At 39.5% G+C, this 22360-nt stretch overlaps 2 protein-coding genes across 5 annotated transcripts in view; both read left to right on the forward strand.

Moving 5' to 3' along the window:
- golga1 (golgin A1) overlaps positions 1-7453 on the forward strand; it is a 33567-nt gene extending 26114 nt beyond the window's left edge. For all 4 annotated transcript variants that reach the window (XM_061729692.1, XM_061729695.1, XM_061729694.1 and 1 more), the window contains 6 exons: positions 805-965; positions 1927-2085; positions 2205-2264; positions 3097-3318; positions 4344-4430; positions 5877-7453. In XM_061729692.1, coding sequence (XP_061585676.1) covers positions 805-965; positions 1927-2085; positions 2205-2264; positions 3097-3318; positions 4344-4430; positions 5877-5957 — 770 coding nt within the window. In that variant the 3' untranslated portion in view covers positions 5958-7453. The remainder of the gene's footprint in view (positions 1-804; positions 966-1926; positions 2086-2204; positions 2265-3096; positions 3319-4343; positions 4431-5876) is intronic.
- Positions 7454-9092: 1639 nt separating this feature from the next.
- rpl35 (ribosomal protein L35) lies at positions 9093-12897 on the forward strand. Its single transcript, XM_061730194.1, has 4 exons — positions 9093-9210; positions 9577-9713; positions 11260-11341; positions 12711-12897. Exons 1-4 carry the CDS (start codon positions 9208-9210, stop codon positions 12858-12860), a joined length of 372 nt encoding a protein of 123 aa, XP_061586178.1. The 5' UTR covers positions 9093-9207; the 3' UTR covers positions 12861-12897.
- The last annotated feature ends 9463 nt before the right edge of the window (positions 12898-22360 follow it).

A 22360-nucleotide genomic window follows, 5' to 3' on the forward strand; every position in this document is an offset into this window, starting at 1 on the left:
CCCTGCTTGGTGACATTCATCTATTCTGGCATGATACTCTTCCCTGCCTTGATGAAAGGAGAAGCTAGCGGTAGATGCTCTTTAACTTCTCCATAGATGAGCTGACGAGCTGCAGCTGTGTCAGGAGAGCTCCGCTGTCCGCCGGAGCGCCCGGCTCGTCCGCGTGGCGCAGCTCTTCTAAAGCATGAATTATGGTTCCGCGTTAAATCGACGCAGAGCCTACGGCGTAGGGTACGGCGTAGGGTACGGCGTACCCTACGCCGTAGGCTCTGTGTTGGTGTAACGCGGAACCATAAATCAGCCTTACCACATGCAGGCTGACTCCGCGCTCCCAGCGCATCAGCTTGCCGAGTCCTAACAGTTTCCCCCCTTTGGTAAAATGTCCACATTGCAAGAATTGTCGCCCTGTTGTCATCCTTTTTGGTAAAATGTAACCAAACTTTCGAGCGTTTGTGCCGCTTTGTCCCCGTGTTTTCCTGCTGGGCGCGAATGCGCACGTTGCGCAACGTGCTTGGTGACGTCATTCGCGCCGACTGGAATCGATAAGGGAATCGTTTGCGAAAAAGGCAAACGATTCCAAGGAATTGAAACACTGGGAACCGGTTCTCAACAAGACCCGGTTCTCGATTCCCATCCCTAACTAGCTCTATATGAAAAGGGGAATTGGGACACCACTACCTTCATGGGAACGTGCAAAATGTAGGGGTAGTGCTGAAAAGTAGGGCTAGGGGGGGATTGGGACTGGGCCTTTTTGAATCTTTTGACTTTAATTTGTAAATGACTGTAAATGTGTTTGTGCTGCAGAGCTGCAGAGTGGGCAGGACTCGGCGGTGCAGCTGCAGGACCAGGCGGAGCGGCTGCGAGCTGAGCTGCAGCAGGTGGAGGCCGACAGGGACCTGCAGCTGACGGGGCTCCGGGGGGAGCTGCTGGGCCAGACGCAGCAGCTGGACGGCTGTCAGGCACGGGTCAGTCACACTCCCATATCTGCTCAGATCTGCCTCGGACACCACTCAACACAGCAGTATTAATAGCCACTGTTAATTACTTCATATCTTCCCACGTTTTTAATATGAGCAACCAGAGAACCCAAAAACATCACATCAGGGGTCAGCTGACTACCACGTCTGCATCTCTTTCTGCATCTCACCTCAGAAATTGAAGAGTTGAGTTTACCGATCAACGGGGATCCAGAACAACAAGGAGAGTGTTAGAAGAGTTTACTGGGGAAAGAATCAGAATCAGGTCAGGTCAAACAAGACAGGGAATTTGACTCGGTTATTTTTGCTCACTGTACAGTAAATGGACAAATGACAGCTCTTATTAACATACAGGACTGTCTCATAAAATTAGAATATTGTGATAAAGTTCTTTATTTTCTGTAATGCAATTAAAAAAACAAAAATGTCATCCATTCTGGATTCATTACAAATCAACTGAAATATTGCAAGTCTTTTATTATTTTAATATTGCTAATTATGGTTTACAGTTTAAGATTAAGATTCCCAGAATATTCTAATTTTTTGAGATAGGATATTTGAGTTTTCTTAAGCTGTAAGCCATAATCAACAATATTAAAATAATAAAAGGCTTGTAATATTTCAGTTGATTTGTAATGAATCCAGAATGTATGACATTTTAGTTTTTTTAATTGCATTACAGAAAATCACAATATTCTAATTTTCTGAGACAGTCCTGTAAATGTAATTGTGCAGTGGTGTAGTCAGCTGCCACAGGTTAGCTGCATGCTCACATGGAGATTGGAAGGAATGATATTCTGTTGCAGAATAAGCTTCGTGTAGTTGTTGGTTTTTCTGGGGTCATTTTGTTTGGACGTCTTTAGTACAGCTTTCATATAATCATGAGGTAGCGTGTTCAGTGTTTCCGTGGAGCCTGAATGAATCCCCCCGGCCCCGTGTGTGTGTCCAGATCTCCTACCTGGAGGTGGAGGTGGAGACCCTGACGGAGCAGCTCCACAGCCCAGAGGTGTGTGAGGAGGACCAGAACGGCAGCGTGACGGTGGATGATCTGGATCACATCCAGAAGGTCAACAAGGAGCTGGAGCAGCAGCTCAGTGACAAAAACAGGGTCAGAAACATACTTTTTTCTTCTTCTTTTTTTTTTTTATCTGCCCTCATGTTGATATTCAGGAAAATTCTTGCATGGAAACACACTAACGCCTCGCACCAACATCCTGTCCTGTCCAGATCATCAAGCAGCTGCAGCAGAGACTGGCGGAGTTAAAGAGGACTCTGCAGAAAGAGCTGGTAAGATGCTTCCTTCCATGTCACTGACTACGTTTACAGGCAGTCAAAATTGGGGTTACGGTCAATATTCCAGTTACTGAAACATTGGGAATAATCTGTTTCCATGCGTGAGCAAACAGGGTTATCCCTGTTTACATGGTGATTAATCATTTGGGATATCTGGATCAAACCAGCAACGCACGGAGAACGTCATGATACAATTCCCGTAATTTCTGCTTCTTCTTCCTGTATCCAAAACAACAACAATAACAGCAGCACGGAGGATAATCTGACCCACTGGTACCGTTTTGTTTCTTGTCCCTGTAGTTCTCCTTTTTCAGCGTCTTCCAGCGGAGCTTGATCTGGTGTTCCTACAAATACTGCTTCGCGCAACTTTTCTCTCACCTTCTTGTAAATCTTCTATCCCGGTACTTTCTACCGTCTACAAATGCAGAAATGTTCATATCCTTCATTACATTTATGAAGTGATTAGTCTCCTCCTGGTCTTGGTTTCTCCGTGTTTATAAGAACTTCCTGGACTCAAAAGACCAGGATTCCTTGTGAACAGAGTTCCTTTTGATGGGGATATAAGTAACCCAGGGGTCATTTTCAGGTTTTTAAAAACCGAATATGAGCAAATTCCGGTTATTCAAAGGGGTTATTGGTGTTTACATGGCCGTGTGCAACCAGGTCATTGCTAATATTCGGTTTTAAAAGGGTTATTGATGCATGGAAACGTAGTCGGTGAAGGAAATGTGTGCATGCTGGAAGAAATGAATACAAAGTTCTCATTGCTGCTTGGTGAGTGTAGATGAACAATGAATATGTCTATCTGTCTTTTTTTGCCCTCAAGAAACTAAAGCCCGAGTCAGAAGCTGAGGGGAGGGAGAAGTTTCCAGAGAGTCAGGCAGAGAAACCAGAGCGGGTTTGTCCAGAGCCGCTGGCGGCCTCCACTCCCAGTCCCCCGACATCCAACACCGTGACCAACGCTGCCGACCTCAACGACACGCGGGAGATCAACCTGGAGTATCTCAAGCACGTCGTGCTCAAGTTCATGTCCTCCAGAGACGCTGAGGCTAGTCATCCGTCGTGTCCAATACTCGAGTTGTAAAAAACATCAGGGGGGATGGTGGATTTTATCATACGGGGACAGATAATTTGTGCTGATTACAAATAATATAATATACTACAAATAATAGCAGTGACCAAAACACCTGCAGAAATACTGCAGGAATGACATAGCAGCAGTTAAATGCAGCCTTCTGTAAGCTTGAAATATCCACTGGGCTTACATCAAATACATCAAAACACAACAATAAAAAACACTTTTCTGAACTTATCAATATGACTCTGTCCTTCACAGGATAACTAAAATGGATCACTGCAAAAACTCACAATCTTAACAAGGATATTTGTCTTATTTCTAGTTAAAATGTCTCATTTTAGTAAAAAAATTTCATTACACTCAAAACAAGACTCATCACTGGAAAAAACAACAATTTTCACCTGTTTCAAGTAGATTTTCACTTGAAATCAGTAGAAAAATCTGCCAGTGGAACAATATTTTTTTGCTTGTAATAAGAAGATAAATCTTGTCCCACTGGCAGATTTTTCTACTTATTTCAAGTGAAAATTTACTTGAAACAGGTGAAAATTGTCAAATAATAAGTTATTTTTCTGGTGATGACTCTAAATGTTGAAATAGCAGTAAAACCACATTCATTGATGAAATGACATAAGGGATGGAAAGGAGGGATGGCAGTTTTACAGGGGGGATGATTTGGACCGTTTTTATTTCAGGGGGGATGCCATCCCCCCTCATCCCCCCTCATCCCCCCTCATCCCCCCTCATCTCCCCCCTCATTCCCCCTCATCCCCCCTCATCCCCCCTCATCCCCCCTCATCCCCCCTCATCCCCCCTCATCCCCCCTCATCCCCCTCACCCCCCCTCATCCCCCCTCATCCCCCCTCATCCCCCCTCATCCCCCCTCATCCCCCCTCATCCCCCCTCAACTCCAGTACTGCTCGTATCTGTGTGGTGTACATGGAGGATGGTTTGTTCCAGCCCAGACCTCACGTTGGTTCCTCCTGCTGTTTCAGGCGTTACAGCTGATCCGAGCCGTCTCTGTGCTGCTCAACTTCACCCGGGAGGAAGAGGACATGATGAAGCAAACTCTGGAGTACAAAGTTGGTCTTTTTTTACTTTAGCTTGTTCCTTCCTCCCCTCCGGAAATGTTTCATTAGTACGGAAGAGTATGCTGGTGATAGCCAGGCAGGAGAAAAATAAAAATAATATTTTAGACTATTACGGTAATCTCGACATTTCGACTTTATTCTTGAAATTGTATTCATGAAATTTCGACTTTATTCTTGAAATTGTATTTCAACATTAATCTCGACATTTCAACTTCTTTCTCGAAGTGCACAATAAGAGAGAATCTTCCCCTCTCAAATATGTTTTCTCCTGCCTGGCCCTAATACTCTTCTGTACATTAGCAAGCTCCTGAGCTCTCTAGACAAGAATCCCTTTAGCTGTTCACCATCAACTTACTGAGCTGCTGTTTTGACAATGAGGACTATCATCACTCAGCTAAAAAGTCCCATTAAAGGAGCTTGAGGCAGGATTGAGGCAGGATTTATGAAAAAAAATCGTATACGTTTTAAGTTTTCTAGTAATAATGTCAGATGAAGCGTTCCAAACCAAAAAGAATGATTCCTCTAGTGTATCTCTCCGTTGCCTTGAACAGGCTGTGTGCTGCAAAATGTGCTGCAATTCGGTCCCGAATTTCCCGCGCTGTCCTGCAGATGTGACGTCACATGACGCTGCATGTGCGTTCTCCCCGTTCTCCCGTGCCGGCTTCACTGTTGGCTGCAGTACCCCCGACGGCCGTCGTGGTGAAGGGTGGCGCTAGAGAGTCTCATTTCTTAAAAGGAGCCTCACTAAAGCTGACTCAATGCAGCAATTCAAGCACTAGTAGCTGTAACGTTTACAGTGGAACTTGTCTGGACATGTTTAGCGTTTAAATGATAATTCAGGCTGGAGCAGCTCCGCTGATAGGAACATTCTTTTTTACAAAATGTACAAATCACCGCGTTCTTGTTGATAGTCCCGTCTTCTTTCTTTTTATAAATAAACTTGTCGTTCAAAGGTCCTAACAAAGACTTGCTGAGTCTCCCCTGAGTCGTCCAGGTCTGTCAGGTCTTTGTTAGTTTGACCAGCAGCAGGAGGGAAGTGACCTGTCACTGCCAAGTGAACTACGGCTCCCTCAATGGGACACATTTAAAATACTCACGCATTTTGCCACTCATAATTGATTGCGTTATTTTTCATAACTTGATTAATTTTTTCAAATCTTGCACTACAGTGGGACGTTGACATTGTGTTAAAAGGGTAGACAAAATAAACTTTGGCTTCAGTCTACACCTTTTGGTCCTTGCTTGATCTACATGCAAAAAACTTTGTATTAACTACTGACTTCTACAACATGACCAAATAAACACATCAAATCAAATCAAATAACGCGTTAATTAGCAGTGTAATTAATGAATCTAATTAACGCGCTAAACTGGCAGCCCTAATTCCTAACTTTTCTTTGCGCTGAGCTCATGTCTGGTGTGTTGTGCGTGTTCCAGATGTCCTGGTTTGGATCCAAGCCTTCTCCCAAGGGAACCATTCGCCCGTCAGTCTCAGGCACGTCCACCAGCTGGAGCTGAGGAGCAGGAGGAGAAGCTGTGGCAGCGTAGGAACATCCAGGACCATCCAGGACCAGCACCTGCAGGAAAACCTCCTTCCTTTATTACTCCAATCCCTGAACAGGACTTGAACTGAGAGAGAGAGCTAGCTCTGTATTAAATCATGGATTATAGAGCCTATTGATGTTTTTACAAACATTCTTCTGCTCTCACTATATTAAGCGGATGTTTCATTTGACTTCTGACATCATGACAGAACCATCAGGATGAGCCCGGCCATCGTAGCTGGTTCTAGAGAGTGACAGCAAGGCTCTGCCTGTTTAAATGAGCGCCAACACGACCACGTCAACACAAGCCTGACACGCTAAAGGAGCTCTCAGCCTGTCGCTGGGTTGCTGCCTCGTTTCAAATAAAACAGGGCTTATTTTATGCAAATGTCTCATCCGTTGTAATGATCTGCACAGTTGGTGAGCCGTGTTGACGGTACCTTTCAATCACTCGTGAATCATTTACATCCGTGGCAAGGGACCTTAATTGTCTTGGAATAAATATATACACACACACACACACACACACACACACACACACACACACACACACACACACACACACACACACACACACACACACACACACACACACACACACACACACACACACACACACACACACACACACATTTTGTGGATTCAAAATGAATTTTCTTTGTACAATCAAGGAGGTTTTCTAATGATCTCTGCATATTTGAACACTAACATAGATGGGTTTTGACCAGGAACCTTTCATTTTGTTTGGCGTTTTCCAACCACCAAACAAGCAAAAGATAGGAACTTTTTTTGGGACAATATGAACTACTGTATGTGATAAAATCAGTGAATGTTGTGTATCAGATGACTGGACGACACGTTCTACCTTTACCTGCCTTTGCAAATGTAAATGAAACACATTCCACATGTCTATTTATAGATACAGATATGTACATACTGTATGCATTGAGAAATTTATAAATGGTGTAAATAGTTTGATGTGATGAGTTTCCAGTATTTATCCCCTTGGTGGACCAGAACCCCCTCATGTCTCTGACTCGGCCCGTCTCTCAGTCCCACTGCCTTATCAGTATCCTCGGCCCTGAGTGTGACGTCACACAACGGTGACACGTGCTGGCTATGGAACTATATTTAATTTTCTGGCATTAAGGGTTGTGTTTGTGCATTTACTTTGTGTATATTTCATCTGTGTGTACATAATATGTATGTGTACGTAACACACGGACACGCATATGAAGGACACTTCTCGTATTACTAATGACAGGTAGCAGACGGATTCAGTCACAGAGACTCCATGGGGAAAGGGACGTCTCATGGAAATCAAACAAAAAATAAATGGTGCAAGCCCATTTTTTAACCTCACTGAGCTGTGTTAAATTATTTGATACTACTGTACAATCACTACAGCTTTTTATGATTGTTTGCTGCAAACAAACTGGTTTCCTTTCCAACATTTATTACAAATAAACCCATGATCATAAAACCATGTCTTCTGGCTCCATCTGTTGGGAATATCACTGTAATATCCCTGTAAATCAGGGCTCGTCTCATTCCAGTCCTGCATGCTTTACAGGACTGTCTCAGAAAATAAGAATATTGTGATTTTCTGTAATGCAATTAAAAAAACTAAAATGTCATACATTCTGGATTCATTACAAATCAACTGAAATATTTGCAAGCCTTTTATTATTTTAATATTGCTGATTTTGGCTTACAGTTTAAGATTAAGATTCCCAGAATATTCTAATTTTTTTAGATGGGATATTTCAGTTTTCTTAAACTGTAAGCCATGATCAGCAATATTAAAATAATAAAAAGGCTTGCAATATTTCAGTTGATTTGTAATGAATGTATGACATTTTTGTTTTTGTAATTGCATTACAGAAAATCACAATATTCTAATTTTCTGAGACAGTCCTGTAGACGGGTCCCTGCCTAAACCCACCTGGTTGGACTTAATCATCGTCGTCAGCTTATTTTCAAGCTTTGCACAAATGTTAATGACAGTCATTTGTTCAGGGGATGTTGGAACCAATCAGGGAAACTTCTGAAACATGCAGGTAAAACATGCTGATCAATACTTTTCCATATACCTGTATATATTATCCATTTATAAAGGTTTTTTTTGTTAATTTTTGATGAGAAGTTTTTATCTGAAAATGTTCTTAATATGCTAGGTTTTCATTTTCTTTTTTTTTGGTAAACTTTGTTTATTGATTTTGAATACACAAATTGACATTGATAAAGTGTCTGTAAATGACAGTAACATAAGAGCCAAAAAACAAACAGACAGTCGGCTTGGCCATATCCCACATATTACAGTGACAATAACCTCACTTCAAAATAGAAATAAATAAATAAATAAAAGGTAAATAAAAATAAAGTGGAATCTTATTCAGGTGTAACTGGGAACTTTCTCTGCATAGGCAAAGAAAGGTCCCCACATTTCACTACATTTTCTGGAAGAGCCTCTCAGTGTGTATTGGATTTTTTTAAGCCTCAAGTTGTTAAATATCTCTTTTATCCACAGTGTATGTGATGGTGGTGTTGGTGATTTTCACCTCATTACAATAGGACGTCTAGCCAATGGAAGCTATCAAATCTGCTTGAAGTTTAAGCAAAGCAGTAATGGGATTAGGCTCAATAACTGTCAGGTTTTACTTTTCTTTATTTAATTTTTTTCTTTTTCATGTAGTTTACTATAAATGTGTGGATTTTTTTTAAACTTTATTTAACATTTCAGTTTACAAAATTCCTTTGAGGAAACATTAGCTTGCATCTGAAACATTACAAGCTCACAACACACAAGCAAATATGTAAACCTATACATTTGTCTTCTACGTGTTGATACATTGTATACATCTTAACAACAGTATTTGTAATTGGTAACAGGACAAGAAAACAGGATAAAAAAAGTTTCAATAAAATAAAAAAATCATAGAGGTTGACAATTCAACAAAAGTGCTTAAGCGTAGCAAGATTGTAACTTAAAGAGCAAGAGACTTTGACATGGTTTCATATAAATAATGACTGATTTTCTTCTGATGAATGTGAGGATGGTTGCTGTTCGGCGCCCTCCCCCTCCTGGACAGCAGGCGGCGCTGCGGTCCCTGTGTGCGCGGCTGTGATTGGCTGTGATTGGACGGGGCCCGCCCCGCCCCGGAAGCGCCGTTAGCTGAACACGCGGAGCGTCCGGCCTTTCCGAGCGGGCAGCGACGACGAACATGGTGAGGAGCCGCGCGGCCGCCAGAAAACATGCACATTTCTCCCTCAAAACCCCGTTTATCCGGGCTCCAGTTGTTCCATACATGTACATAAGACTTAGGGGAACATATTCATGCCGATTTAGAAGAGTCAGCTGCAACAGAAATGGAGTTATATACTTGCATGCAGAGCTATCGCACCGAGGAAGCTCGGAGCTGCGGCGCTAACAGGCTGCTAAAGAACACGAGCAGAGCGGCAGGACACGTGTTGGCCGATGGGATTTAGAATAAGGATAGGGACTTGGATCCGTTTAATTGAATGACTGTTAACTGTGAGTGTGGGCTGGCTCGGGTGCTTACTCTGCTTTTCCGTCTCCATTCGTTGCCCAGGCCAAGATCAAGGCAAGAGATCTGCGAGGCAAGAAGAAGGAAGAGCTGCTGAAGCAGCTGGACGACCTGAAGAATGAACTGTCCCAGCTGCGAGTGGCCAAAGTGACCGGCGGAGCCGCGTCCAAGCTCTCCAAGATGTAAGTAACCCTGTTACTAACCCTCTCCAGTAACCAGACAGACAACCATAGAGCAGCTGAAATAGCCTCCTGTTCTATGTCCGTCCACATCAGCCAAGATGAATCATATAGCCTACAGGTGAAGAATATAATATAATAATTTATTTCAATGATTCAACTAGAATATGGTGTAAAAGTTAATTTATTTCAATAATTCAACTTAAAAGGTGAAACTAATATATTACCTAGTCTTATTACATACAAAGATATGTTAAACCTTTATTTGTTATAATTTTGATGATTGAATTGTTTGATTTCATAATATAGATATTTTTTATTTGGGGTTTTCATAAACTGTGAACCAGAATCACCAAAATTATAACAAATAAAGGCTTGAAATATTTCACTTTGAATGTAGTGGGAAATAATATATTTGTTTCACCTTTAGTTAAATTTACTACGAATTAAGTTTTGCAATATATTCAAATTTTCCGACCTTCACCTGTAGATTATGACATCAATACGGAACGCCACTTTTAATTCCCAACCCCTCCCTGGAGGTGAAGCCCGAGTCCTCCCGCTGTCTGGCACACACATAGAAAGATATGGGCACAGACAAAGATTTTGCTGGCCTTAATGTTTCCTGTGTTTTATTTTGTTCATTATTGTTAAATTTAGTGTTGATTTGTGTGTGACGGACGTGTGTATGGGGGCGTTAATGAAAATACGGGACAAATCGCGTCCCGTATTAGTTTATTACAGGGCGCAACATTTTTTCTCAAATAAAGGACCATTCTGTATATTATGGGTCGGGTGGCAACCCTACCAGTAACCCAGCAATAGGGATGGGCGGTATGGACTAAAAAATGTATCACGATAATTTCTGGCATTTATCCCGATAACAATTAAAATTACGATTTAAAAAAAAAAAAAAAAATAAATAAAATAAAATACCAATTCATCTCCACCTTTGTAACTATAAATCTATCACCACATTCAGTCTTTGGAGCCCCCAAATCACTGTGCTAAAGCCTAGCCTGCACACCTTTCATTTTTGCACCGTTGTCATGATTGTCCTCAAAGGGGATGTTCAAATCTTCAAGCCTCTGCAGAATTAGTGCAGACAAGCCTTGACCGGTAGATTCAGGAGCTACAACCCAGGAAGTGTCCCTTTATCTCTGGTGTTTTATTTAGCATGAGCAGCTAGCAGTAAAATTAAATGGCAGTTAAACTATGTTTTTGTGTGTCTCACATAAAAAAATGATTTAACTCTTGAGGGCCCTCTAGTGGTCACGGGGCCTTAAGCAGCCGCTTAGTTGGCTCATGCCTTGGGAAGGCTGATGAGATCTAGGATGGCTGATGGCTTGATCTGTTTCCTGATTATATCTGTGTTTGGAATTGTAAAAATTTAAAGTAGCATATTTTGAAAGCCAATTATTTGTCAGGGATCTGCAGGCGTGACAATATTTCAATATGAGTGCTAAAAAGTGCTTTTACTGTCTTGATTTTCTTGAAACTATAATGGGGTTGTACTGGTGTTGACTCTGGTGTCCCGTCACTCCCACAGCCGTGTCGTCCGCAAGTCCATCGCCAGAGTCCTGACTGTAATCAACCAGACACAGAAGGAGAACCTGAGGAAGTTCTACAAGGTGAGGAAACAGCAGCGTCCTCAGTCCTAAAACCTAGGAACCGCATGTCTGGGTCACTTCTCTGGTCGGGGATGATATTTGTGAGCTGATATCCTGATGCTTTCACAACTGCTTACCAAAAGACTGAGACCTGAGATGACCTGAATGTACATGATCCTCAATGACCGTTTACAACTGTTATCCATCCATGTTAGTAAATGTGGGGGATTGAGCATCATTAATGTGATGCATTTTATTTTTTATTTTATTCATATGCACAATGATAAAACAGTACTTATATTAACAATACAAGGACAATACTTGAGCAGGAGAGGAAAAAAAAGCCCGAAGGGCTTATAAAAAATCCTCCCCCTCAATACAAAGTCACAAAAACAAATCAATTAATAGGAAAAGAAAGGAAAATGTAAAAGAAACAAGGAAAAACACAATAAACACACAAACAAAAAATATCCATGAAATGGCAATTTCATTTCAATTACAACAGCCTATTAATTTTGCCTAGATAAGAGATTCCCCACCAAGCTGGTCCTAAACATTTTTAAGGATGATGCAAACTTAAGAGACCGATCTAAAGAGTTCCAGAGTTGAGGGTCATGAAGTTAGATAAAGGATTTGTGACTGGAGGTAAAAGACAAAGAGGGAAATGAAAGTTCTTCCACCTCTAACTGAATAAGAGTGAATATCTGATGATAAAAAAATATGAAAAGTTCCTGGAATGTCTTGTTTGGAAAGAATGAATTTGACCATAAACATGCATTTTTGAAACATATTAATAGAAAATATATTATATAATATATTGATTATAATTTAAATTAGCTAAATAAGGGTGCAGAAGGTGCTTGAGTAGAATATGAAATCATTCTCAAAAATCTTTTCTGAATTAAAAATAATTGATTAAGGTACAAAGAATAAGAAGCGCCCCAAACAATGTTGCAATATGTCAAGTATGGATAAATTAGACTAATATAATATCATGAGACAGGACTGATTAACTAAGAAAAACTCTTCTATTAATGCCATAGGACTTCATCCTTTTTTTGCATTCATACTCAATATGTATGCATGTGTGAGCCGAGCCCTTTGTGGTTCGGTGGAGCTGCAGCGTGTCCACTCCTGGGTTTGTATGTTGGAGATTGCAGACAGTAAATAGTGGAGGAGGATCATGTCTGTCCTGAGCTACTGCCTTCAGACACGCTGGTCCTTAACCAGTTGGATGGCCAGATTACACACTGGCTTGTGTTCAGTGTGTGCTACTAAATGTATTCTTTACTCCACAACACTGTTCTGAGTTTAGTCTGGGTTTTCTGGGACTGTTGCTGGTCTGGAGTCGAGTCTTAAACCATCTTCTGTTCTGTTGAATGTGTTTCAGGGCAAGAAGTACAAGCCCCTGGATCTGAGGCCCAAGAAGACCAGAGCAATGCGCCGCCAACTCAACAAGCACGAAGAGAGCCTGCGTACCAAGAAGCAGCAGAGGAAAGACCTGCTCTACTCCATGCGCAAATTTGCTGTCAAAGCTTAAGAGCTGTTTCTATCACCAATAAATCTGTGGAAAAGACCATTTCACGTGTGTTTCTTGTGATTCACTTCACTGTTTCCAAGGACTTGACTTCAACTAATAAACCTTACTGTTCAAGTGCCTGGAAGGGAAGATTATACCCAGAATTAAAACCTTCAGTCATTTATCTTGCGTGCTGAAAAAAACCCAGGGATCTTTTAATGTGTTTATATAATGTTTTGCATCTAAATGGTCAAATGTGAGCTGCAGACGGGCCTGGCCGGGGGAAGAGCTCGGCTTCTGGACAGCCCAGGTGTGTCGCACTGATTTTTGGGAAAATGGGAAATTAAATTTAACTAGTTATATTGTGGATTTGTGTAGAGCAGGGGTGTCCAAAGTGGGTCCTCGAGGACCGGTGTCCTGCATGTTTTACTTGTTTCCTGCATCAACACACCTGATTCTAATTAACGGTCGTCACCAGCTTGTCATCAAAGTCTGGATAGTTCTGTTGATGACCAAGCTCCTTGTATCACGGTTTGATTTAAAAAAAGGAACACATCTAAAACATGCAGGACACCGGCCCTCGAGGACCCACTTTGGACACCCCTGGTGTAGAGGAATTGAGGCTTAAAAAAAGATGTTAAAGCATTTCGTTTTTGGTGTGATTTTACTGGAGCGGTAATGGTGCTGAATCAAATGCTGGAATAGGATGTGTTGTATGTTCCCCTGAATAATTTCAGATGTTTCAGAGTTCTTGGATAGTTACAATACATAAAGACTGTCCAGTGTCCTCAGTTACTAATATTTAGGATCTCTCTTTTATTCATTTCAAAACATGAGCAAAATATGAACTGACAAGTTAAAGAAACGGATTATAATGAAGTGAAACAGTCAAAATAAATGGTTTAGATATTTAGATTACATAAAAACCATTTGAGACTTTGATGGACCTTCGGAACTACATTTTGGCAAACTTAAATTCAAATAGATTTTTTTTTTTTTTTTTTTTACACCAAATAACCTCAATTTCAGCACAAGTGAATGATCAACAGATTCCTGTGATATTGTTTGGTACTGCTGAGAAAGACCTTTAGTCTTATTTCATATCTGCTGAAGCTAGAATGTGCAGAGGGGGTTCCCACCAGAAGGTGAGTTCTTACTAAATAAATCATCTGTGTTATATTTGCATACTGTTATTTCTGTCATCTTGAATGATTTAGACTAAATAAGCCAGGCTTTTGATTAGTTGTCTTTTTCGGACTCTGGATTCTAGTTTTTCCTTAGCCAAAGTTTAAATCTGAAAATGTTCTTAATATACTACGTTTTTTTTAGTTTATTTAGCAATATAAGACGAATTGAACAATAAATGTAAAAACATTGAAATAACATGCAAGGAAAGGAAGAAGCCTGGTGGTATATAATAATAATATATAATAATATATAATATATAATATATAATAAAAAACTCAACAAAAGCTACACAAGAAAAAAAACAAGAAAATATAACTTAGATTAAATAAACATTACAAAGATGAAACAATAAGAAAGTTCTTAAAATATTTTTTTGAATATTGGCAATGATGGTGATGATTTAAGAGATTTATTGAGTGAATTCCACAAGTGGAGCCTCTGAAAGTGATGAAAGATTGATGTTTACATGTTCTACAAAACGGTAAATTAAAATCATCTTTGTGCCTTGTGGCATAAGAATGAATATTGGAATTAACACCAAAGAAATTATGAAAAGAAGAAGGAAGATCTTGTATATAATTTTAAAATTTGAACATAAATAAACATGTTTGAAAAATGTTAATTTTATTGACGGATAATAATGAATATTTAATGAAAAGGGTAGAGGTTTTACTTTTCTTTATCTAATTTAGTTCTTTTTCATGTAGTTTACTAGTAGTAGTAGTAGTAGTAGTTTAATGTGTGGATGGTTGCGGTTCCGCTCCCCCTCCTGCAGGGGGCGCTGCGGGCGCGGCTGCGATTGGACGGAGGAGGCCACGCCCCGGAAACGGCGTGAGTATCTTTAGCTGAACACGCGGAGCGTCCGTTCTTTCCGAGCGACGAGCAGCATGTGAGGAGCCGCTCATCAACCAGACACAGAAGGAGAACCTGAGGAAGTTCTACAAGGTGAGGAAACAGCAGCGTCTTCAGTCTCAAACCAAGGAACTGTCTGGGTCACTTCTCTGGTCGGGGATGATATTTGTGAGCTGATATCCTGATGCTTTCACAACTGCTTACCAAAAGACTGAGACTTGAGATGACCTGAATGTACATGATCCTCAATGACCGTTTACAACTGCAATATATCCATGTTAGTAAATGTGGGGATTGAGCATCATTAATGTGATGCATGTGTGAGGCGAGCCCTTTGTGAGTAGGTGGAGCTGCAGCGTGTCCACTCCTGGGTTTGTATGTTGGAGATTGCAGACAGTAAATAGTGGAGGAGGATCATGTCTGTCCTGAGCTACTGCCTTCACACGCTGGTCCACTTAAAGCCTGATTTATGGTTCCGCGTTAATTCGACGCAGAGCCTACGCCGTAGGTTACGCGGCGTCGCGCACCTCTACGGCGTATGCCCTGCGTCGTTTTAACGCGGAACCATAAATCAGCCTTAACCAGTTGGATGGAGATACACACTGGTTTGTGTTCAGTGTGTGGTTCTAAAATGTATTCTTTACTCAACCACACTGTTCTGAATTTAGTTTAGTAATTTAGGGTTTTCTGGGACTGTTGCTGGTCTGGAGTTGAGTCTTAAACCGTCTTTGCTCTGTTGAATGTGTTTCAGGGCAAGAAGTACAAGCCCCTGGATCTGAGGCCCAAGAAGACCAGAGCAATGCGCCGCCAACTCAACAAGCACGAAGAGAGCCTGACATTAGATCATGCTTTATTTTCCCCTCATGGGGAAACTCACTGTTCGGCAGCAGTAAACTTTACACACACGTGCAGCGGAGGGGTAAAAAGGTAAAACGTATATAATTATGAATATAAACTGTATATACATTGTAAGAGCTTTTTCTATCACCAATAAATCTGTAAAAGACCATTCCACGTGTGCTTTTTGATCCATGGGTTTCACTTCACGGTTTCCAAAGAGGACTTTCCTTCAACTAATAAAAACCTTACTTTTCAAGCGCCTGATAGGAAAGATTATACCCAGAAGTAAAAGCAGGAGAGAAAAAAAGATCTTTAATATGTTTCCGGCGAATATGAGATGAAACAGGCGTGGCCTGTGGTCGAGGGCTCGGCCCAGGCCTGTGGTGCTATGCTTTTTTTGAAAAATGGGAAGTTAAATTTAACTACCGGTAGTTATATTATCGATTTGTGTAGAGCAATTGGGGTTTAAGAAATAGATTTTAAAGAATTTCATTATTTTTGGGTGCTTTTACTGAAGAGCTATAATCAAATGTATTAATGGCAGGGGTGGAAAGTAACAAATTACATTTACTCACGTTACTGTAATTGAGTACTTTTTATGAGTAATTTGTAACTTTCTAAGTAGTTTTTGAAATATGTAATTTTTACTTTTACTCGAGTACATTTTGACCCAAGTATTTTACTTTGCTACATTTGAACCCCCTCACATTACTGAGTACAAAATTTATGGTGAAAATCTTGTGGGCATTTTATTGTGGTTTATTGTGAATAGCAGGATCCTGCGGGCATTGGGCACTTTATTTTGTGTTTGAATACTTTGATTCTGGTTTTAGTGTTGTCGGTTGGACAATATGACTGAAAATAGTTTGCACTTTACAGTAGCCTACAGGTTGTGACTGTCCTTTTTGTCCTGTTCTGCGGAAGTAAAAGGATCATGTTATTGAGCTCAGCTGAGCTTTTACAAGTGTGGATGTTTTACTTTAATATGCCTCGAAGTTAATTAAAACAACTTGTGCTGGATTTGATTCGTGACTCATCCTTTTTTTGCATTAAATAACTGAAAGTAACTTTTACTCAAATTACAATTTAAATGAAGTACTTTTGTACTTTTACTCGAGTAAATTTTTAGATGAGTACTTTTACTTTTACTTTGAGTAGGATTTAAGCAAAGTAAAGGTACTTTTACTCAATTACAATTTTTCAGTACTTTTTCCACCTCTGATTAATGGTGGTTTTTAAAGATCGCAAAGATAAAACCACCAGAAGGCGAGCACTTGATAAATAACTAACCTGTGTATTTACAGCACTTGAAGTCATCTTGAATGATTTAGACTAAATAATCCAGGCTTTTGATTGGTTTTCTTTGTCGGACTCTACATTTTCTTATTCGGTTAAACTGCTGATTTGTAAGCCAACCAGAGCTGGTAGAGTAGCCAAAATTTGTACTCAAGTAAAAGTACTGGTAGTTCAGATTAATATGACTCTAGAAGTTAAAAAGTAGTCATCCAAATAGAGTAAAAGTAAAATTAAAGTACCAAGTAACTGAGTAATGTCTTTATTTTTTTAACACAACCATTCAAAAATACAAAATCATCTTCAGGCAAATTAAGTTAATAAAAAATTTGCTTAAATTAAAATAAGCTTAAAGTAAATTCAAGTACTTTAATAAATAACAAATTAAGCACAAGTAGCACACAATTTCAAGCCTTTGTACTTTTCTTTTTTTAACCAGCAGAACTAGAACAAACATGAACTCATAGAAACTCTGTGTGTGTTTGAGTCTGTGTAAATGTGACAAAACATGCAAAAACAAACATTTTTCCCAAAGAATCACCCAGTGATGTCATGAGATTGATGCGTATGTGGATAAAAGGGATAAAAGAAAAGTAACAGCTCAACGTAGCCTAATGTAGTGGAGTAAGAGGAACAGTTTCTTCTTCACTAATCTACTCAAGTAAAAGTACAAAGTATAGTGATTCAAAAGTACAAAACTTCCCAAAATTTACTCAAGTAAATGTAACTCGTTACTACCCACCTCTGAAGCCAACCAGGTACACAACATTTAAAGTTGATCAACACATTTATTCAAAGTTGTCCTGAGACAACTAATATTCCAAAAATTCTTGCATAAAGTGAAGGATGTGTTTTGGGTCTGGTCAGATGTTGATCAGTGTAGTTGTGGTTCCCATGCCGCTCTGGGAACCGTGGCTTTTGCTCGTGGAAACACTTCCTAGAGGTTACGACTCTGGTTCTTGTTTCCTTGGAAAGTTTTCCTGACATAAAAATAACCCTTTTTGGTTGCAAATGTTCTCCTACAGTCTCTGTTGTGGCAACTTTAAGGAAAAACACATCACAAGCAACCTTTGACCCCCACCCCCACACACGCACTGAATGATCAGAAACTTCAGGGTCTTCAGACCTTTATTTGGTCCCAGACTGACTTCATTTCTGTGGCAAACATTCAACAAGGTTCTGGAAACATTCCCCAGAGATGACATTGTCATGACATCAGTCGCTGTAGTTCGACTGTTTGTCTCAAAATTCCTTGACATCGATAACAAATGTACCTTTGTAAAACTGAACCTGAAGTGTAACTCGTTTTATGATTGCTCTTATAGCAGCACATTTGAGAAAGAACTTGAGAGCTTTATACTATGTAAAACAACACATAAAATTATTTGTTGTAATGTTCTTAAATGGAAGAACATTATCACTTATTTTTAATTCAAAGAAAATAAGTTATGTACTATTGTCAATCTTTATATTTTATTAGGACATTTTCACATCCATAAATGTAAATTCCAAAACTCTCCATTATTTAAGTTGTTTTTGATTGAAGTTGATCATTATCTCAAGTCTCTTAAGTTAATTACAAATAAATGTATATCAATGATGGTTATCCATTCTGAGATTTTCAATCATTAAGCTGTCACAAGTATTCTTATTTTATGCGATATATTATGAAGTCTGGTCACACCAAGGTTTTGTTTCTTTTATATATTTTTTTCTTTTTATTTCTTTTAATTTTACTTTTTCTAATTTTCTTGTTATTGATGGTGCATGACTGTGCAGCAAGATGATTCATCTCAAGGGGCTATCCATTAATACATTTCTTAATGTTTCTGGATCAGCCTGTACATTTAGAACAGGGGTTTTCACTAACGACCGTCTACAGGACTGTCTCAGAAAATTAGAATATTATGATTTTCTGTAATGCAATTACAAAAACAAAAAAGTCATACATTCTGGATTCATTACAAATCAACTGAAATATTGCAAGCTTTATATTATTTTAATATGGCTGATCATGGCTTACAGTTTAAGAAAACTCAAATATCCTATCTCAAAAAATTAGAATATTCTGGGAATCTTAATCTTAAACTGTAAGACATAATCAGCAATATTAAAATAATAAAAGGCTTGCAATATTTCAGTTGATTTGTATTGAATCCAGAATGTATGACATTTTTTTTTTTTTTTTAATTGCATTACAGAAAAAAAAGAACTTTATCACAATATTCTAATTTTCTGAGACAGTCCTGTATATTGCAAACTTTCACTAAAACATCAAAGATGAAAAAAAAAGTTCTAAATCGCTTTGGAAAAAATCGTGGGACGGAGAAACCTTGTCCCCTGTCCACCACTAGATGGCGGCAAACACGCAGATACCTGTTCACCAGTTCACCACAAGATGGCAGCAAACACGCAGAAACCTGTTCACCCGTTCACCACTAGATGGCAGCAAACACGCAGAAACCTGTTCACCCGTTCACCACTAGATGGCAGCAAACCCCCCCTCTCACCAGCGGTGTCGGAGCCGCTTCATCCCGGCACACAGCAGTGACACGGGGCTCCACAAAGGGCCGATTATTCGGCGAATGCCAGACTATTTAAATCATACCTGCCAACACTCCCGATTTAAGCGGGAGTCTCCCGATTTTCAACCATTTCTCCCGCCCTGCTCCCGATTTGTAATTTCTCCCGCTTATCTCCCGATTTTGAAGTGAAATGAGTCAATGGTGTTTCACGTGTCGGGGTTCCTGCATGGATGTATTATATTAACGGGTTCCTGACAAACCTGGCAACCCAACCCAAAAGCACTGCCTACGTCCAAGCTCCGCCCCATGGAGCTGCTGCGATACGTCAAAGTTGCCGCCATATTGGATGTGGCAAGACTGCGCTGTAAACTAATACAAGTAAATGGACTTATTTTCATAAAGCGCCTTTCTACAAAGAAATGTACGTTTTACGTCTCATTTATTCATTCACACACGAACTAATATACTTGGGAAGCAGTTAGGCACCAAATATAATATGTTTAATTTTCTCAGATGGCAAAAATAAGAACTTTATCGATCCCACAGTAATTCATGTTATATCAGCTATAGAGAACAAGGTAGTGCCGAAAAACTATATATATCCCCCCTCACAAAAACAAGAAAAATAGAGAAACATATTCTCTCATCAGCAAAGCATTACATAAACATATTTAAAAATGTCAAGTTACAAAATAACATATTTGAACCATTTTTCAGATTTTTTCAGTTATTTTATTGTTTGGAAAATGGTTAAAATAAGTTATTTTGTTATTTGAAAATTTGAAAATTTGTTTTGTTTGAGAAAATGCTTTGAAAAAAAGCTGAGGGGAGAGTTGGTGGAGAATCAAGTCATAGCAAGCAAGGATCTCCCACAGGAAGAGAGAGTTGAAGGTTCTGGGTTCTTCTAGGGAAAGAGGAGAGGTTTACAAATCTGGCATCACTGATGAAGGCAATGGTCTGCATCCCTCACAGCAATGAAGCTCAGAGAGGTCATTCAGCATGGTGGAAAATATCCTCACAGAAAACACAATGAGTATGGATAATTCTACTCTTTGCGCACTCCTTTCTTGCAAGATTAACCATACCAGCCCTGGCCACAAGTATGTACCCTCCAAGAAAGTGATTGAAGCTGCAAAGTCTGACACCTACAATTACAACAGGTCCTTGGGTGACAAAGGGAACCTGGAAAATTCTACAAATATTGTATTTAATTGTTATTAATACTAAACTTATTTGGCTCCAAGAAGGATGTAGAGTCATTTTGGGAGGTACATTTTAGCACATTTCATTGTAGCTATGGATTTAAAGCTCATTAAAAGTCGCCTTGTTTATATCAGGGCGGGGATGTTGTGAGTGGAGCATTCCAACCACTACCCCAGAAAATCTCCCTCTTTTTCACAGCCCAATGTTGGCAGGTATGATTTAAATACTTCTACTTCTTTTTAAATATAATTTTGCAGAACTGCCTCTGCATCCAACTATTTATAATATTCATAAATCCTCTAGGCTACTATTGTGGAGGTGTAGAAGAGACTTAACAGACTAGACATTCATTTCATATCTGTTTATAACAGAGGTCACAGGTTTTAGTTAAAGTTGTTCCAGTCGGACAGAAAACAAGTTAAAAATCTTGTTTAAAAAAAAAAAAAAAGCCTAATCAAAAGTAAAAGTTGAACAGTGTTCTTTTCTGAAATATTATTTATCAAGGACTGACTACATTGTTTTTTACTGCGCATCTTTCCCAAGTCTGTTTTTAAATGTGTTTATTTCATTTCTGACTGAAAAATATGAGCCGTTTATTGAGTCTTCAGCTTGATTCACGGTGAAAAAAGAATATGACACATTAGGTAGGAAGTTTGAAGTAATGTTGTGCTGGTTGTGTTTAATGAAAGACCCAGTAAGTTTTGCATTTGTGCCGCTTATACTGAGGACAAAATTAGGCTGAGTGGTCTCCTGCAGATTGTGAAGACGAAAATATGCTTTAATACATTTTGGGTTTGTAGGCCTTTGAAAAAATTCACAAAGGTACTCCGATTTGGATTTTAGTATTTATAATGAGTTAAATGTATCACAGAAGTGGACACAAAAGGCTGGAAGAGGTGCAAATGCAAAGAAAAGTAAGCCCATAGGTTTTTGTTTGTTACAAGTCAAAAGAGTAATAGCCTTGAAGTGGAAGAATGTTCACAGTCCTAATTCCTCTCAGTGGTTAACAGAGATGTCTTCACACCTATATTAGAAAAACTAACATACATTCTTAGAGGTAAAGTTTAGGTAATGACATGTGGTCACCCTTTTTACATTTTATGGACAATCTGCCCAATGATTCTCACGAACAAAGATTAGATGACAGTTAAGTGCTGTTTATTTTCAATTCCCCTTTTCTTGTGACTTTGCTGTTCTTTTCAGGAAATGGGCTAATAAGGACTGAGTACTTGACCTTCATTGGGCTGAATTAGCCCCGCCCCTTCTTCTGATTGGTCAATATTTGATGGTCCCTATTTTCTGCCATAACTTTTGAATGGTTTGACATAAAGACTCGTGGGGGATGTCATCGGACATTGTTTTGAGTCCTTGACCTTAATTGGTGCAAAGTAGCCCCGCCCTTCTTCTGATTGGTCGATATTTCATAGTTCCCTTTTTTCTGCCATAACTTTTCAATGGTTTGACATAGGAAGTCGTGGGTGGTGTCATTTCTGATATGTTTATGGGGGCGGTGGCCGTGAGTGCGAGGGCCCGTTCATCGCTGCTTGCAGCTTTAATTGTAATTGCAATTGACAAATGTATAAAATTGTATGTATATATGTATTTATACCTGCATCTTTT

Source organism: Cololabis saira, chromosome 9, assembly GCF_033807715.1.
Source record: "Cololabis saira isolate AMF1-May2022 chromosome 9, fColSai1.1, whole genome shotgun sequence".
NCBI lineage: Eukaryota > Metazoa > Chordata > Actinopteri > Beloniformes > Belonidae > Cololabis > Cololabis saira.

Coding starts and splice junctions, on each gene's coding strand:
- rpl35 (XM_061730194.1), top strand. Junction 9,714..11,259: donor GCGTCCAAGCTCTCCAAGAT/GTAAGTAACCCT, acceptor TCACTCCCACAG/CCGTGTCGTCCGCAAGTCCA. Junction 11,342..12,710: donor ACCTGAGGAAGTTCTACAAG/GTGAGGAAACAG, acceptor AATGTGTTTCAG/GGCAAGAAGTACAAGCCCCT.